The 19066-nt window shown below is 40.3% G+C and overlaps 1 protein-coding gene across 1 annotated transcript in view; it reads right to left on the bottom strand.

The window, feature by feature from the left end:
- Positions 1 to 19066, bottom strand: part of LOC126235648 (dynein axonemal heavy chain 3) — a 1245905-nt gene that overhangs the window by 773116 nt on the left and 453723 nt on the right. The window contains exons 23-24 of the mRNA XM_049944362.1: positions 9773 to 9966; positions 9443 to 9571 (exon numbers count right to left, since the gene is read on the bottom strand). Of these exons, the coding sequence (XP_049800319.1) occupies positions 9443 to 9571; positions 9773 to 9966 (323 nt within the window). The remainder of the gene's footprint in view (positions 1 to 9442; positions 9572 to 9772; positions 9967 to 19066) is intronic.

Genomic DNA, 19066 nt, shown 5'->3' with positions numbered 1-19066 from the left:
CGCCGTATTGTATTGCACTATTTGCCAGACAGTAGGTCATGCCAATAATGTTTGCCCCACAAAGTCTCCATTTTCTAATCAGATGCGCGGCCACCGCCGCAACGTGGGGTCGAATCAGGGAAACGCTTGGGGGGCAGGTTCCGCCACCCAACCGCCCCCCCGACATTAATAATACGCCCGGTTAGGACCGAAAAATGTAAAGAGGTGGAACACGTTAGTCTATTTGGCGTACTCGGGAACAAATTAGTTAGAATTTTAGTTGATACTGGTGCTCAAGTTAGTGTATCGTTTAAGGAGAAAAATGATCGAAGGGTGTTAGAGCCACCCCGGTACCATATCAGTGGCCTTGGAGAAGAAGTAATTGTCCCTGCAGGTTCATGTGTAGCAAACCTGCAAATCGACAAGGGTAAATACAGTCAGAGGATGGAGGTAGTAAGGCTAAAGAAGGGTGAATTTGACATCATACTAGGGAATGACTTCCTGCACCGTTATCAGGGGATAGTGGATTATCGAACGCGAACTGTGCAGTTCGGCGAAGCAATTCACCGATTTGGCAGTGCGCACCCCCGTCAGACACGAGGGAGCTGCGAAAGGCGCCATTCGCAGTCTCCCATAAAACCGCAGATGTGGGCGATAAAAACCACTGACCCTGTGAGGATAAAAGGCGGAACTGGAAAGATTCTCTGGATAGATGTCAAAAGTCAAGAAGAACCTAAGACAGACGTTCTGGTAGACCCGCTCACCCAGAATGATGTTTTAGATCGTCAGTCAGTACATATAAAGAGAAGTATCTGCCGACCGGAGAGGAGACAGAAGGGTTTTGTGATACCAGTAAGTATAGATAATTTTGGTGTAAAAGATGTTGTGATACCGAAGGGTACTATTGTTGCCAGTGGACAGAAAATTTTTGAGGAAATAAGAGGAGCTGAGAAGCAGCGAGATAAAGATGAGAAAGGAAGGAGTAGAAAGAAATGTTCAGTTAGAGAAGTGCGATATGTCGCATCGACGATAAGGAGTCAGTTGGCAGATAAGTTAGGTCATTTAAACAGTGAGGAGAAAAGGATGATGCAGCCAGTATTAGAGGAATTTTCGTGGTTGTTTGAAGAGAGGCAGTTTCTTCCGGCTACGGATTTGGTTCAGCACAGAATTCCGACCGGAGAAGCTCGGCCTATTACGCCAGTAGTTCCACCCAAACAAGCAAGAAAGAAGGTAATACAACCGCCTAGACAGCAACGTAGATATGCTCTAAGGTCAAACCCCTATGATTTGCGTTCCAGAAAGTAGGTCTGAAATGGTATGTATACAGTTGAAAAAGTCCTGCATGAAGCAAGAGAATCAATTGACGGAAAACACCGTCGTTACTATACCCTTAATTAAGTTGTGCATGTTAGTTCTAAGTAGACATAAGAATTGGCAACCATTGTTAACTGGTAATAGAATTTATGATGTCACATGTTAATGGAAGTGATTGAAGTTATGTAATCATTTTGTCTTGTCATTTAATGTCTTCAGTAATGTTATCGTGGCAGTGGAGAATTAAAAACACAAACATTCTTTAATCATGGAATTAAGGGGAAAGTTGTCCTTGTCAACAGAACACTTAGAGAAAGAATCAGTTAATCTAGAATATATCAAAGGGATTCACATTTCACCTGTTAATTTAGTGAATAGTGCACGAACACAGCTACTAAAACTTTACCATAAAAACATGATAGTAACACACCTTCGTAACTGCCAGTAGATCAGTGACTACATGCTGCTGTCTACCTGTCCTTTGAAATACGCCCAATTACATGTATGTTGTGCTAAATGATCACACAACGATAATAACAAGAATAAGTATGTCCAAGTTAAACAACAAATAGGTTACTCTAAAGTAAAAGGAGTCTTCCTCAAGTGCTATTTTATTGTCTTCATGATGCGATGTGAACAGACAACAAGGTAAGTTTTCTTGGTACCACGTATTTCTGTATATTAAATGCCACGGAAGGAGTTGCGTAAATACCGCCGCTGTTGTCTACAGCTGTTCACATGTGGCGAGTCCCGCCCCTCCCTGTCAGCTGGCGACGCGGCCCCCTTCCCTTCCCTCTTGCCGGCCTGCAGAGAGAGAGCAGCCATTGCAGTTCCCCCTTCCCCACCCACCGCCTTTGTCTTTGGCGCATGCAGCATCTGCACCTTTCCCCTCGCCCCTCCTGTCCGCCATCCCTTCGCAATGCAGGCCACGTGCGTCAGCCACGCTACACCTTCGTACATTCGTACGTTGCAGCTTAAACAGCAAACCTAAAGTGATAGTTATAGGAATAAATTCACCAGCTTAATTTGCCCTACAGATTTTATTAGTCTTATCTAAAGACGGGAATCTGTTTGGGATGTCCATCCGTGTTTTCAGTAAGGAACAAAATCGTGAGAGAGAACTTTTTCCTGGTACGCATTGTCTAAACCATCAGGATTAGCAAATGTTGGAATTTCAGATGGATCTCCGGCTATGTTGTATCACCACCACAGTTAATAAACGGATCTATATGGCATCAAGAAAGCCGGCACTTGCCGCTATATCTGTCCTGTAAACGACCGCTGTGTGGGAAACGCGTTAGCCAAGGAGTTGGGTTTGGAATGCCATCGCAAAATACAGTTTATCTAGAAGCCTAACACCTGCCAGTTACCTAAATTTTAGAAGAACAGAGTGTTTAAATAAAATAATTGGAACCCGATAGTTTTGTGACCTCTAGCGATTTAAGTTATTAGAGTCCCTTAGAAAAGAACATCCTCCATGCATAACTGTCATGAACAACATGAGAAAACTCTGGAAGGAAATTTTGTGACTGTATCGAGAGATAAACTCCATGCATAGCAAGAGGACGGACCCAGCGTGAACGCCAGTTATGCCGCCAAGCCAGTGAAACCGGACGCAGCCGTACTGTCAGCTGTGCTGTCAGCAACTCACAATCTTACGAGCGCGACGCGTGTCGCACCATAGCACCTCAAGCTGCACTGAATCTCAACACAGGAATTCTTAACCATAATATAACGAACCCTATGAATAACTTTATGCACATTTTCAATAGTCAGGAACTTACTTTGCTCCCTACACACTTTTCATATGACAAATGAACTCTAATTTTATTAAAAATCAAAGCACCGGCACGTAAGTCATATCGACGTCTTCCAAGATGCAACTAGCTTCGTCGAGCCGCCAATATTGATTATATGGAAGCAGGTAAGTGAGAGAATTAACAAAAGGAACAACAATCATATCCTTGAACGATTGACTGGGTGACTGATAATCACAAATATTTGCAAAAACAAATCAACACAGGAAACGGTTTATCACACGTTTAATAATTATTGGTCTGTCCATTGAAGGAGACATAAAATCATTTTTCATCAGAATCTTCTTAAAGGAAGTATTAACGTGACATTACACTATTCCACAGCATTACACACAACATTGCCATTACTTGATGACAGTTTTCTTGTGGGTAGAAGTAGCAAAGATCGGTTGGAATGAAAATACAAACGAGAGCTTAAAGGAATACCAGGGGATGCTTACATTCATTTTGCTACGAAATGTAACTGGAGGATAAGGAAGTTTTGTTTGAAAGAAATAATATTTTAAACTTTTGCTTTTGTTGCGGTTTTGCCATGTCTTGTACCACTATGACGAGTTGCCAATTACTTATGTCTAATTACTTGTGTCCAATTGCTTAAGTCCATGTATTATCTTATTGTCGTTCATTTTGACTGTTTTATTACTACCTATTTAGAGAATTTTGCTAAAGTTTTGCCAGCACCAGTAATTTAGTATTTGTACCAACCTAGTGTTTCCATGTGTCGCTGTGTTACTAGATTGATGAGGATAATCATTTTGTAGGATTTCAAGTATGCTAGAATAAGTTCCCGAGTACTGCCAATTATTTGTTTAATAATAATGATGTCTTAGGTGATAAATTGTTTTGGAAGAGTAGTTTAGGATGTAACCATGCTTTATTTTGATTTGTATTTGAATGTTTATCTGGAGGGACAAAAAAAATGGCTCTGAGCACTATGGGACTCAACTACTGAGGTCATTAGTCCCCTAGAACTTAGAACTAGTTAAACCTAACTAACCTAAGGACATCACAAACATCCATGCCCAAGGCAGGATTCGAACCTGCGAGCGTAGCGGTCTTGCGGTTCCAGACTGCAGCGCCTTTAACCGCACGGCCACTTCGGCCGGCTGGAGGGACATACCACATGCCTACCCCCGTGATAGATAACGTAAACAGAGTGAATCACACCCACAGAACGAGCAAGCTTTGGCCATATACCTAGTCTGTTGGATGAACAAGAGAACCACACCCGCAAGGGCACGTACCTTACGTGACGCGGTTGGCTCCCACGCGGACCCTTAGCTGTCTGTGCCGTTTCTTCACTTTTCAATTTCGCGGCATAGTCCATTCTTTAATCTTTCATGTCGAAGAAGAATTCACGAGAACAGTGTTCCGTGCTCTCTGACGACAGCTGATCAGGCAACATCAGACGCGAACCACGTCTAGCCCGCAGCTAAACGCCAGTAAGCGGAAATCTCTGTTCAAAACCTTGAGCCTTCTTTGTTTTCCCATTGTATTTTCCGAAGGAATACCGACTATTGAAGTAGTAGCATTGAACTGTATGACGTGTCCCAGGACACTGCGATATAACTAAGGATAGACGGAGTTTTAAGCAAACAGCTGGGCCCGAGGAGGCCAGCACTACGGAGTTATAGAGACGGCGAGTTTAGTCGCAAAATGTTGAGAGGATAAAGACGGCGAATTTGGTCGCACAGTAAAGTTTTTTTTTTTGTAGTGTGAGAGATGTCGAGTTTTAGGAAGAAGTAGCAGCTATCTTGGAGTCGCAGAATTGTCATTTACACAGTTAAGTAGGCGATAACGTCGTGTCAACGATGCGCCGTGCACTATACCTTCATAAAGGGAAAGTCCTTCAGAAATTACGCTCAAATTAGTGTTTTCTAATTCAATTCCTTACACTTTCTTTTTCCATTCTGGAAATCTCTAGATTCTCATCGAGTTTTGTTCTTCTCGCCTCATTAGCAACAGCGTTGACATCCAACGTCACAATCTACGCCCCACCTGCACAAAACTGGTGTCACTTTTCTTTGTCAATTTCACTTGATATGTTCGGCGAAAATGTTGATGCATGAGGAACTTTTTCTCACACTTAGAGGGTCAGCCCAAAGAGGCACTTAACTATCTTTGTTTACTGATATGGAATATGCAGTAAATATAATATGATATTGGTGTACTTCACTTTTATATTTTCATGTTTTTATAACAATTATGTTTGGGCTAAAATGGATTTCATAGGAACTTGGTTACAAACCAACTTACTAATGCATAATGTAATTTTAAACAGAACCCACTGTAACAGCTCATCTAGCTTTATGTCACGCGTAATCCCACTTCTATTTTGTTGCATTTGACAGTTGACATTTGACAGTCGTAGACCCCTCAGCTGCCGCGTGCAGCCCTGACGCCGCGCTGGCCTTGGAAGTTATCTGCAGCGTGCGATTCTTACGTAGCGCGAAGATTCGGCCTTGCAGGCAGCTGCCACTCTGATGTAGCCTCCGCGAAGGTCTTTAGCAAACGGTTCCTGTTGGAACACTACTTATAACCTTTCATGCCACTATGGCTTACTCACGTAGTATTCGCGCCCCTTTTATTATGTTTTTTATACCTGAAAGCCCATTCATGATTTCCTCTGTCAGCTAACTTGCTAGCTTCATCTAATAAATCAAATGATCACCACCTATCGTCAATGGATGACTTTCTAAAACATTGAAAAAGGACAAATTTCTTACGTTTGCCTGTTGGCACACTTAAATGAATGGCAAAAAAAAAAAAAAAAAAAAAAAAAAAGAGAGAGAGAGAGAGAGAAAACAAGAAACCTATCCGGCATGTGCCATCCCTTAGTTTTAAGAGTGAAACTGAGATGTCAACTAATGTGGAAAAGAAATGATAATTAAATGAACACCCTAGCTGTAAGCAGGCGTTGATACACTTCGTTGGGGACATGTTGAAAATGTGTGCCCCGACCGGGACTCGAACCCGGGATCTCCTGCTTACATGTGGAAAAACTAGTGTAGTGTAGTGAAGTGTTCCCTTAGTGACAACTCCCCTTTTTAAAGTGTTTGAAACATGTGGACCTCCCCTCATACCCCCCTGCACTGAGTTCCAGTGCACGGACCTGGCCACGGCCACACCCCCTTCCAGCCGGCAGCCTGCACGCTGCCCGCAGAGGACAACACACCACGCTGCCTCACGCCAGGCGTCCCCGCAGTGACTCACCAGTGGTGATATCTTTACATTTTCAAAGGCATTTTTACTTCAACTTAGCAACAAGAACACTTGACATGTTTATCTATGTAATTCACACTGCTATGTTTTGTTCTAATTTTGTTTTGATATTTTATGATGTTTTGATATTTTATGATGTTTTGATGTTTTATGATGATTCTTGTATACACACAATATTGTTGACATGTGTAAGTCCCCTTGCGACCCTTAGGAGGTCTTTAGAGTCTCAATACCCTCCCATAGATTAAGACCCCTGCCGTCTTCCGTGAGGGCCATTCTTAATCAAGTGATGTTCACTTTCTTTTGCAAGATAAATTTGTTTACATTCAAATAATAATTACATTGAGCGAATTCACGTACATTCTCCGCTCCCACGGAAGGGGGAGGAATGTAAAGGATGAGCCAGACAATAAGGGATTTTACTTTATTATATAAACCTCCAACCGGTAACTTCATTTTTCCATTGCGGTCAAGCCACGGCCGGCAGTGTTAGCTGCCTGTAAATTCTTTCATCCCACGGTCTAGTAACAGGAAGTCAGCACCGAGAAAGGGCACCTTGTTCACGCGCCTCTCTCGTGTGCTGACGAGGTAACGTCCTGACAAACAGGGCGGAGGAAGCCGCATGGTGCATCGAACATACCTGGCCGCCCGTTGCCGGGCACGCTCTCTTGTATTCTTGCTCACCCGCGAGTCGGATGCGCGCCCTGTAGCACGGAACATCTCCCGCTTCTCCCGGTGCTGCGGCACTGTGGACTTAGTTCTGGCAGACAACAACTTTCGGTAGCTTCGCGAACAACGTTCGCCAAATTATAAGCTCTGGCTCACCCTCACCTCCCTAGGCCTATGTAGCCCCTTTCATCATGCTTTAGCCAATAAATGGCCTTTCTCTAAAAATTACACTATTATTCCATAACGCCCACTGCCTGCCCATACACGCCATCCTGTACATGAGTAAATAGTGTACAAACTGCTAGTGATGGACACAATTTTCTTCTTCTTAGCATCCATACTTTCTAGAGAAGGAAAGTTGCTACTCACCATATAGTGGAGATCCTGAGTCGGGATAGGCACAACAAAAAAATTCACACAATTATAGCTTTCGGCCATTAAGGCCTTTGTCAGCAGTAGACACACACACACACACACACACACACACACACACACACACACACACACACACACTCAAGCAAACGCAACTTGCACATACGTCTGCAGTCCCAGAGAACTGAAACCACACTCTGGAACTGCAGACATGTGTGCAAGTTGCATTTGCTTGAGTGTGTGTGTGCATGTGTGTATGTGTGTCTACTGCTGACAAAGGCCTTAATGGCCAAAAGCTATGATTGTGTGAATTTTTTTGTTGTGCCTATCGCGACTCGGCACCTCCACCATATGGTGAGTAGCAACTTTCCTTCTCTTTCTGGTATTGTTACATTCCATCCTGGACTTTCCATTGTTTGATTTCATCCATACTTTCTAACGTACAAATTACTTTTGAAGTGCCAGAATGAACTAGAACAAATAACATGTCTACAAAACACTGTACAATGTACTTGCAGTGAGACAGTTGCAACTCCTGAAATCCATTACCCATAGTCTCTGTCCTGCCGAGGAGCATCACAGTCTCAGGTCCCTGCATAAACCGTGCAAATCCATCACACGACGCCACACACAATCAGACCCAGCCTGCAGGCAGATCGTCGAGACTAAATCCGACGAGCAGGACCTGCACATTACTGCGAAACAGTGGGCTTCAGATTGGGAGGTCCGATCTATTAGAGATATGCACAAAAATTGGCCTGCGGTTTTGGCTCATCACGGTGATCAATCCATGCAACAGATAATTTGTGCAAATACTCTGAGAATCAATAATGATTAGGACACGTAGCAACTCACCATACAGATGATCACTGAGCCGCAGACAGGCATGCAGAAAAGACAATCACACTCTCACAACTAAATATTTGGTCATAGTCTTTGTCAGTAAAATGAGAGCACACACACATTCACACAATCACTCAGACACAACTCCTGTACACATGACCGCCGTCTCCGGCCACTGCGTCTACATCCTCTGAGAACCAGATCCGAGCAAAATGCTCCTCATGCCTCCCTGCCTCTTGTCGGTAGCAGCAAGAAGTGGTGGCAGCACTAACTGCAACCTGAGGGGAGTGGGAGGAAGGGGAGAAGCATTAGAAATGAGGGAGTAGGGAAGTGGTGCATGTACTCAGCTGCACCCAACCAACGATGATGCATTACACCTCAATAAAGAAACCATTTAATCTACTGACACAAAAATGAGATTTTTCCAGTGTTTTTTTCTCCCAGTTTCCCTGATATTTCCCTAACATGTTTGACATTCCCTGATTTCCAGAACCTGTGGCAACCCTGTAAGTACTTTTTTGGAGGGATCAACAGTACCAGGATTGGACAAGAAGGCCCGGGAAATATGTTTTTGAACTAGGTTGGTGGGGGTAATTACAACCTGTGAAGGCTGATGTGAGAATAGAGGTGTGTTGCTGTAAAGAGTCTGAATCTCAAGAAATATGTTTGCCTCGAATGCCGAGGCTGTATGAGAGAGAATGTTTGACATGGACTGGATGGCAGCTGTCAAAATGTAAGTACTGTAGTTTGTTGGTAGGTTTAATCTGAACAGCACTTCAGTCAGGATGACATTAACATCATGGAAAGCAGCATGGAATTTATTTGGGAGAATGAATTCGAAGGTCTGTTCTTAAGTTGCCAGAGCATACCTGCTATTGTAAAGTTGTGTCAAAGTAATAAAAACGAGATAACTCAGGGTTTTATGTTAAGGGGTTAAACAAATATACATGACATTTTTAATTCCAGTTTCAAATAATCAATCACTAAAACAAATTCATAACAAGAAATCTTCATACTGGCGGATTTAAAGCTGTGGGGACAGGCTGCGAGTCGTGCTCGGGTAACTCAGTCGACAGCACTTTCTCACGAAAGGCAAAGGTCCTGAGTCTGAGTCTCTGTCTGGCACACAGTTAATCTGCCAGGAAGTTTCATATCAGTATGCACTCAACTGCAGAGTGAAAATTTCATTCTCAGAATATGTTCATATACGGTCACACATCAATTACCTTCTGGCATCCACAAATCCTGTGGAATATAATGAGATTTCACCAATCATAGCATAATCAGGAACCATCATGGCGACTGTCCGGAACAAAACTTTGAGATTGTCTGGTAGCTCCTGGCGTCCTGCATACCTGCAAAGTTTTAGCATCATACAGAAGAATCAAATGGATTGCAGCAATGATGCTATCAGTATGTTGAAAATAGAGCATCTGCATTGTTAAACTGCGATTTCCTTTAAAGGATGATGACAGTATATAAGTTTTGTAAATGTAACATGTAAGGTATCAAAGCACATTTATTTACAGTTAGCCATTCAACTTGGAGTTACTTACCCTGGATTCATTGTTATAAAAATGGAACATGTTGGATCCAAGGAAAGTTCAGATCCTTCAAATATAAAACGCTCCACCTTCTGAGTAATTGCCATCTGAATGCTGTGAATCTGCTGAGCCACAACAGACAAAACCTCCAGTTCTATACGGTTGAATTCATCAAAACATGCCCATGCTCCTGCTTGTGCCAAACCCTTTTGAGAAGGAAACACATTTTTTAATTGCAAGGGAACGATTACATCCAATAGATCAAAACTGATTATTTACACTGGTGGTAAATACACAAAATATCATGAGGTATGTGGATTCTTTAAATATCCAGATTTTTAATTACCATGATATACTTTACATAATGAGAATTTTGCATGCCCACGCACAATGAACAAAATTATACAATACATGGTGTCAAACTCCATAAAAAAGTGTACTTGTAACATTTGTCTTTTGTGCTTTGTGAGTATAAGCTATTTGGAGTTGCAGATAGGTACAATTCTAAAGTAATAAACAGAGGATTCAATTTGCAAGTGCTTGGACTGGACATGGTCATGGTACTCAGATGAACATATATTCAGAATAAGAAGATTTGGGTCACTAGCAAAAGTGACTACTTCTTCATTACAAGGTATGTGATATTTCCAATGTTGTGATGCTACAGAATTGTCTTCTTACTATTATCTTCCTGTTATTACAAAAGGTATATCCTCTAGTAGAAACTAGAACTTTGCATTTACATCAAATTTATAGAAATTCATCATCATATTATGAACATAAGAGTCATGTAGCTGCTGCTAGGCTCCAATTCTTTCAGCATCATAAGAAATCTTCTGAATCTTATCCATATGGGCAGCTGACCTTAAAGGCTTATCTCAGAAACGCGATTTTCATTGCGATAACAATAATTATAAATGAATGTTTGCCCAATCTTTATACATGTTTGTTACAAAAAGGTACGGCCAAACTTTCAGGAAACATTGCTCACACACAAATAAAGAAAAGATGTTATGTGGACATGTGTCCGGAAACGTTTAATTTCCATGTTGTAGCTCATTTTAGTTTCGTCAGTATGTACTGTACTTCCTCGATTCACCGCCATGATTTCATACGGGATACTCTACCTGTGCTGCTAGAACATGTGCCTTTACAAGTACAACACAACATGTGGTTCATGCACAATGGAGCTCCTGCACATTTCAGTCGAAGTGTTCGTACGCTTCTCAACAACAGATTCGGTGACTGATGGATTGGTAGAGGCGGACCAATTCCATGGCCTCCACGCTCTCCTGACCTCAACCCTCTTGACTTTCATTTATGGGAGCATTTGAAAGCTCTTGTCTACGCAACCCCAGTACCAAATGTAGAGACTCTTCGTGCTCGTATTGTGGACGGCTGTGATACAATACGCCATCCTCCAGGGCCGCATCAGGGATTCCATGCGACGGAGGGTGGATGCAGGTATCCTCGCTAACAGAGGACATTTTGAACATTTCCTGTAACAAAGTGTTTGAAGTCATGCTGGTACGTTCTGTTGCTGTGTGTTTCCATTCCATGATTAATGCGATTTGAAGAGAAGTAATAAAATGAGCTCTAACATGGAAAGTAAGCGTTTCCGGACACATATCCACATAACATATTTTCTTTCTTTGTGTGTGAGGAATGTTTCCTGAAAGTTTGGCCGTACCTTTTTGTAACACCCTGTATAGAGATTTGTACATCTATTTTGCTCCAGGTGAAGGTTCATGTTAACTCCACTTAAAATACAAAATTCCATTACTGAGGAACTGCTATTGAGATGTAACACTGTAAAATCTCCAGTTCCAGACATAGCATGTTTGAAGAACATGCAATGTCATCTCTAAAGAAACACCTGTAGTGATCTGAGCAGCCCAGGTGCAGGTGAGAAGCCCCTGTGTGGGTGAGGAGGAACACTTGCCTTTCCTCTACCAGACAAACAATACAAAACAGGAAAATTCACGAAGAAGATGCCAAATGGAAACCACCTGTGTAGCACATGTACCTGTAACCTTATTGAGGTGTGGTACTGGATAACAGGAAACACTGGATTTTAAGGACGAATAATTTTGTAATAATGGCAGTTCATGTTAGATCATGTCTCAACCACAGAAAAAAAAAATACATTGGAGATATAGCAGTGGATGTTAAAAGACAGTTATTGCAGTCACTAGCATTGCACAGTATTGTGGAGAAAACTCATGTTAACAGACTAAAGCAGATAAAACACAAATGGATGGGTTTAATTTAAGGAGATGACACTGAAGTAAGTGATGACACTGAAAATATATCAGCCAAATAAAACACTTTTGTTATCGTTACACTACACATTCCTGTACAAACGAGTCCAAATATGGCACAGTTTTAAATATTGTGATTTTTTCAAAAGCAGTGAGCAAAATTCTAGTAAGACAAGCTCTTTACGTCATCCCACAAAGAGATGCTCTTGAATTGCTTTAGATTCGTCTGTCTGTGTCTATATGTGATAGCAGGTGGATGTATTATGAGCTCAACTGAGTTAATATTGATAGAAAGTCTGCTCGTCTCAACAAGTGATAGCGGGCGGATGTATTGCGAGTTCCGCCGAGTTGATATTGTTAAAAAATGTGTATTCCTCCAACTGTACATTAAAAAGTGTTGTCAAGATAGCAGAGTTTATTCGTATTTTCAATGACATCCGTCTGTTCATCTATCCGTGACGTGCCGAGAATCCTACATCAAGAGGATCAAAACTAACAAGAAGAATTCACATGAGCAGAGGAGGGGCGATCCGGAACCAGTATTGTCATACCAGTCTCCATGCACAATGGTGGTAAAAAGAAAATGATGTATGTAAATTTAGGAATGATAAATGCTGAATATATGTATTGAATATTGCAGGTCTGTTTATATTAGAGCCAGTTAAAGTTCACTCAGGATGGACGTACCTTCGATTTTTTCTTCAATCATTCTTTAAAAACATTCCTTTTATTTATTTAAGCAGCAAATTTTTATTCAGTTTCCTATACATATATTACATTTTAGTCCCCCCCCCTCCCCCCCCCCCCCCATTCCCCACCATTATTCAATGGCGACCATTCAAAGGACGGCACCGAGCGGGGTATGAATAGACCTTTCAATTGTTGAGAAAAAGATTCTTTTTTTTAATAAATGATCCATTTTATCATTTCAAGAAACTAAGGAGGCCTTTGTTGCATTTGTTACATGTCCATGAGATTGGAACTATTAACAACTTGAAGGAGCAAAGTAAAAATGGAATACTGCCTACAAACGAGATGCGCCGGGCATATGCATTTCAGCAGTTAAGGTAGGACGCTGCTACGCTGTACGCATATAAGGCCGCATTTGGCACCATCTCTCTCGCAGTAGATAGTCTCTTTTACTTACAAATATCCTTCACGGAAAGTGCATTTCTCTATAAAAGACAAAAATCTATATAAAGTCCACATTAAGGTGCAAAATAATTCTTTCAAATTACATTCCATTACACTGTTACATTCCATCCTGAATTTTCCATTGTTTGATCTTTCAAATTCTGTAAGACTATATCAATAGGACTGTATCAGAGAATATTTAGGTTCATTAATGGAAATGAACATGAAGATGCTTTAATTGAATGATACCAATACATACAAAATTTCATGTTTAAAATTTTTTCTTTTCATAATTTTGTTAAACACTGTTCACAAAGGAGTCAAAGGAAATGGCCATTGTTGAAAATTTATTACAAAATGCAATATGCCAAGATGGCAGGAATCCGAGCTTGGCAACAGATGAAGGTTGCCAACTCATGAACTGGCAGGTGACTACCAAAACAACCAGGTTGGCATCCCATTATTAAAAAATGAAGACACTGGTAATACAACTAGTCATGATGCCACGTTTATGGTGCTCAATGAGGCAATTTCTCAGGTCTCAATGGAAAACATTTTTTTCAAATAGTGAAACTGAAGCACGCAACAATGAAAATTCCTTTGATTATTTGCTTAAGATGTCGCGAACGGAAACACAGGAAACAGTTCACAAAAGCAATGCAAATACTAGAGAGATACACACTTTGACACAGCTCATGCAACTAATAACACAACAGTTTGCACAGCAAACTCAGGCATTTAACGATTTCAAGAATAGCATTACTCAACAGCTCAGTGAGGTGAGCACAGCTATATGCACTGAATTATCCGACAAATTATCCGGTACGTTCACAAAGCTCGGTAAACAACTAAAACGAGAAATAATTACCGACACGTCCCGCAATATAAATATGTTAACACAAAAGGTAACATCCATAGACTATAAACAGGAACAACTTGTAGCTGGGTTACAAAACCTTAGTGAAGCATTTCTCAAATTCAGGAGACAGAATTAAAAATGAATGCAACAGTAAAAAATGTGATGAATGCAGTCAACGAGCTGCTAGACTTATGCAAAAACCTACCTACAGAAATACACAAGTTGAGCCCAAGAGTAGATCATTTAAGTTTAGAGTCAGAATTTGCCAAAAAACAGAGAGATAAGTTATGTGCAGATGTAAAAGAAATAACTGAAATAGCTGAAGTTGCGATGCTGGCTGGGGCTGGCACTCCCTTCAACAGCAAGTATGGAAGCCTAAGGGGCTATTTTGAAAAATATTTGAATAAAACCAGATACTGGATGAATCTAGTATCTCAAGTAGACGTGCTGAAAATTTTAAACAGCAGTCTTCCTGCTCACACTCGGAAAAACTCATTACTATCTCTGAACACGATAAAGAATACTTTCTATCTGTACTGGACTCAATAGAGTTAGTATAAGAAGAGGGACCAGTACAACAGAAGCCTGTTAATACGTCAATACCGACACAGAGATTTACGGACCAACAAGTAAACAATAGATTTGTAGTACCACATGGATGGCAAACTTACCCCACACAGACCTATGGTAATGGTAATGGTAATCACAAGGACAATGGAGAAAGCCGTAAATACAAAGGTGGATATGAAAGAAAAGGGCAAAAATTTAGGAAAAACAATTAGAATGGGCAAGTGGTTTATGGCCAGCCTGTACAATATTTACAAACATAAGCTAGCGGCAATAATCAGCTGATCGCTTGGCAAACGCGAAACAATAACTGAAAACCGAATAACCCACAGACAGCAGAATTTGGCCACCAAAGTAACATAAATATGCCGAATAACACACAGAGGCAAAGGGAAATTCAGTCGAGAGCCTCTCAGGATAGTAATTGGCGTCACCTAGAGATCAATGCCATCACGACAACGGAAAACTTGAACCGGTGATGGTAGGACCCCGTTCTGTGACCTCGGAGGGGAGTGGGGGCATGAGCTTGATCAAGACTTGCTTTATCAGATACGATCATGGTAATGATGTGAGAGATAATGTATATCAAGGTAATAAGGGTATGCAAAAAAAATTGACAAAGGACTAGGTACAAGTTACTATTAAAGAAAAAATATCTGACCTTGATGTACCCATTGTGCTTGACTAATTTGATGTCACAAGGATTCTTTCAAGAACTGAAGAAACGTGGATGTATGCCTACACTGTCAGTGCAAAATTGCAAGGTACAGACTGCCACTGGCCAGAAATCGAAAGGAGACAAGATACAAGCCTTAATTCCCATATAATAGGACAGTTTTCTGTACAATGCAATTTTTTGATAGTAGAGAAATTAATAGTTGAGTGTTTAATTGGTATGGATACCTTTAGGACATACCAAGTGCAAATTGATATACGAAAAGGCCAATGTCATTTCACTGTAAATAACCAATTATTTGTAAAAGGCATGATCAGATGTGAAACTGCAGTTACCCACAACCTTGAAGTTCAATTGGAAAATCCCATAGTTGTGTTTGTCAACACATACAGTAACTAACAGTCATCAGCAGAAGAAACAAAAATCGATACAATAAGCAGAAAGATAAGTGAATCAAAGTGCTTGTCTAATGAACAGCAAGCAGAGCTTAGGGAACTGATACTTCCTTATGTACACGTATTTGAAAAAAGACCATGTATTATTAAGGATTTTGTATACAAAATGGAAATGTATCCTCATGAAACTTTTTGTTCTACCTCATACCCTATACCATGGACAAAGAGGGAAGCAGTAAGAAAAGAGATTAACAGGATGCTTTAATGGAACATAATACAACCATCATTTTCCCCTTATTGTAGTCCTATCTTGGCTGTGTGTAAGCCTGATTGCAAGGTGCGCTTGGTCCTCGACACACATAACATTAATAAGATTATGTACCAGTCTGAACACATCCAGATAATGTAGAGGAACAGCTTATGAAATTCCACAATGCAAAATTTCATACTATAATCAATCTCCGGTATTCATATTGGCAAATAAAACTACATGAAGAAAATATACTGTCTTTATATATGGGGGCAGAAGCTTTGAATTTTCTAGTATTATGATTTGGATTGAACGTAAGTGCGGGTGTATTTATCTTCACACTTGACAGAGTGCTAGAGGCTGAACTTTTCACTAAGGTAACAGTATATGTAGACAACCTTTCCGTCGCTACACCCACTTGGCTAGAACATTTAAGATTAATTGAACAAGTGCTGAGCCATTTTTACAAATGTAGAGTAACAGCAGATCTCAAGAAATCAAATTTTGGAGAAGAAATGGTATAATTTTTAGAACACATAATCTCTTTGAAAGGCATACTGCCAGATCCCAAAAAACTTTATGCCATAAGGATATGCTCTTTTCTGGAAAACAAGAAAAAATTAAAGGCATACTTAGGCTTAGTATCATTTTTCAGGAAATTCATCCCCCACCAACTTATGAACAGTGATCCTTTACTCATTCTTCTCTGGAAAAACAGACCTTGGGTATGGGACAAGCAATGTCAGACCAATTTCGAAAACAATAAGCAAGCCTTATTAAATGCTAATATTTTATCTCAACCAGACATGAAAAAAGATTTTTGTTTATGCACCAATTCGTCTTCTCATGGCCTGGGTGCACGCCTTTTTAAAATAGTGGAAGAAGAAGGAAATATCATCCCTAAGGTTATTAGCTTCACCAGTCGCACTTTACCTGAAGCTGAACGTTTTTATTCAGTCACAGAGTTAGAGGGTTTGGCCGTAATTTGGTCATTTAAAATGTTTGAATACTCCCTTTGGGGTAAACACACAAAAGTCTACTGTGACCATCACTCCCTGTCATTTTTGTTAAGTTGTAAGTTGCTACACCGATGGATAGCCAGGTGGCATCTGTATCTTTAAGAATTCAATTTTGAAATCGTATACATAAAAGGAAATCAAAACGTAATAGCTGATGTTCTTTCAGACTACCACAAGGCTTAGAGGACTTCAACAATCTTTTGGAGTAGGAAGGTGAAATAAGAGCTATGTTGATGGAGGACAAAACACTCAGACTATACTATGTCCACTTGTGTAAACATATAGAGCAGTTACAGCAGGAAGACACACTCTGGAGTAAGGTAACAGCATAACTTATACATAACAGCGATGAAAAATTAAAAAGGTTTTTTACTATTCACAAAGGTGTTCTATTCCACAGGAAACCTCCCAAACTAGAACAATGGCGCTTGTTTGCCATAGGAATTTGTGGATGATTTTATCTTTTACACACACAATACTTGGGGCCATTATGGCACTGCAAAATGCACTGATAAAATAGCTAAATATTGCTATTTCCCCCACCTTAGACGAAGAGTGCAACACGTGTTAAGAAAGTGTCTTATTTACCAGAAAGCAAAATGGTCTAACATTTCCAAACAGATTACATTCCATTGTGGCTAAGAAACCTCTAGAAAAGCTGTCATTAGATGTGGCTGGACCCTATCCCAGAGGTAAAGGGGAGTAAAATATATAGTAGGCCTGTATGATATTTTCACTGTATGCTATACAGAAAGTTACAGCCAGTTCAATTATAAGATGAATTAATGAGGATTATTTTGCAAGCGTAGGAAACCCAGAAGTTATGTTAACAGATAATGCCTCGTATTTTGTGGGATGAAAATGGAAAGAGTTTGTAGATTCCAACCAAATCATTTACTATCAAAATTTCATCCCGAAGTTTCCCCCACAGAAAGGGTGTTTAAGAAATTCACCAGGTTTGTGAGGACCTGTATAACTCATAAGCATACCAAGTGGATTGAATATGCCACTCCTTTCCTACAAGTTGTTAATAACCTTCCCCATACATCAACTGGATTTACACCAAATCAGCTTACATTCAATTGCAGACAAGTAGATGAATCTACTAAGATAGCGATACTGGAATTATCACTGGATGATAAAATACGACAAGCAGTAATCAACCTTGAAACCTGAGCTCCATATAGGAAAGGAATTTACGACAGAAAGCTGAAATGTACAACACAATTTTACATAGGACCAAAGGTGTTACTTAGAAAACATCCCAAATCCGCAAAAACTGGAAAAAGTAGCAATTACTATGCACCGGACCGCACATAATTACCAAAATTCCCTTCCCGGGAGCATACAGATTGGCACATGCGAACACAGGTAAAGACAAGGGCCTTTACCCACACAAAGACTTGAGAACGTTTATATATTGAAGAAGGGCTGTATACCCTCTAAGTTGTACATATGAAAAGTAATATTAAATTTAGGATGCTGGAAAATCACATTCCAGAATTTATGTTGTTAGTTGGCAAGGAAAATTTCTGTTTAGATTTTTTCTTATGTCAAATGTATAAATGATAAGTGGATGAAACATGGAAGAATTTTACTTTTATGTGTCTAGAGATGACGATACTTTAAACACAATGCTTCGCCTTGTGAGTAGCCCAGTTGTAAGCGAATAAATGAACTTTTGATACCGATATGCATGGTAGTGCGCACTGCAATACACAACTCACCATGACGTTAGTAGTAACAGAGTGACGCAGCGCATGCGCATTGGGGAGAAAGCTAGGCAACAAACCACAAGCACATGCGCGCCAGACAGACACAGCTGAAAGTGATGGAGCACCCAAAACAAACACCCCCTATGAGCTACTTCCTGCACTAGCATTTCTAGAGCGTATTGCATAAACAGGGACATAGAAAATTAAGAGAGAGTCTATACTACAACTATGACTATCTACACAATACATACAAAGAAAGATAAGCTAAGCGATTATATACATGGAAAGGGAATTTTAAACTACGAGATATTTACAGAAGTTACGATACTATGTACATTATATCTATATATTTACAAATTTAAGTTTTGAAAGACCACGCACTAATTATAATTAAGGGACCATAAAACCTCTGCTGCAGGTAAACAAGCGA

The sequence above is a fragment of the Schistocerca nitens genome, chromosome 2 (assembly GCF_023898315.1).
Source record: "Schistocerca nitens isolate TAMUIC-IGC-003100 chromosome 2, iqSchNite1.1, whole genome shotgun sequence".
Taxonomy (NCBI): Eukaryota; Metazoa; Arthropoda; class Insecta; order Orthoptera; family Acrididae; genus Schistocerca; species Schistocerca nitens.
The sequence above is the reverse complement of the archived record's forward strand: the minus strand, read 5'-3'. Positions and strand labels throughout refer to the sequence as shown.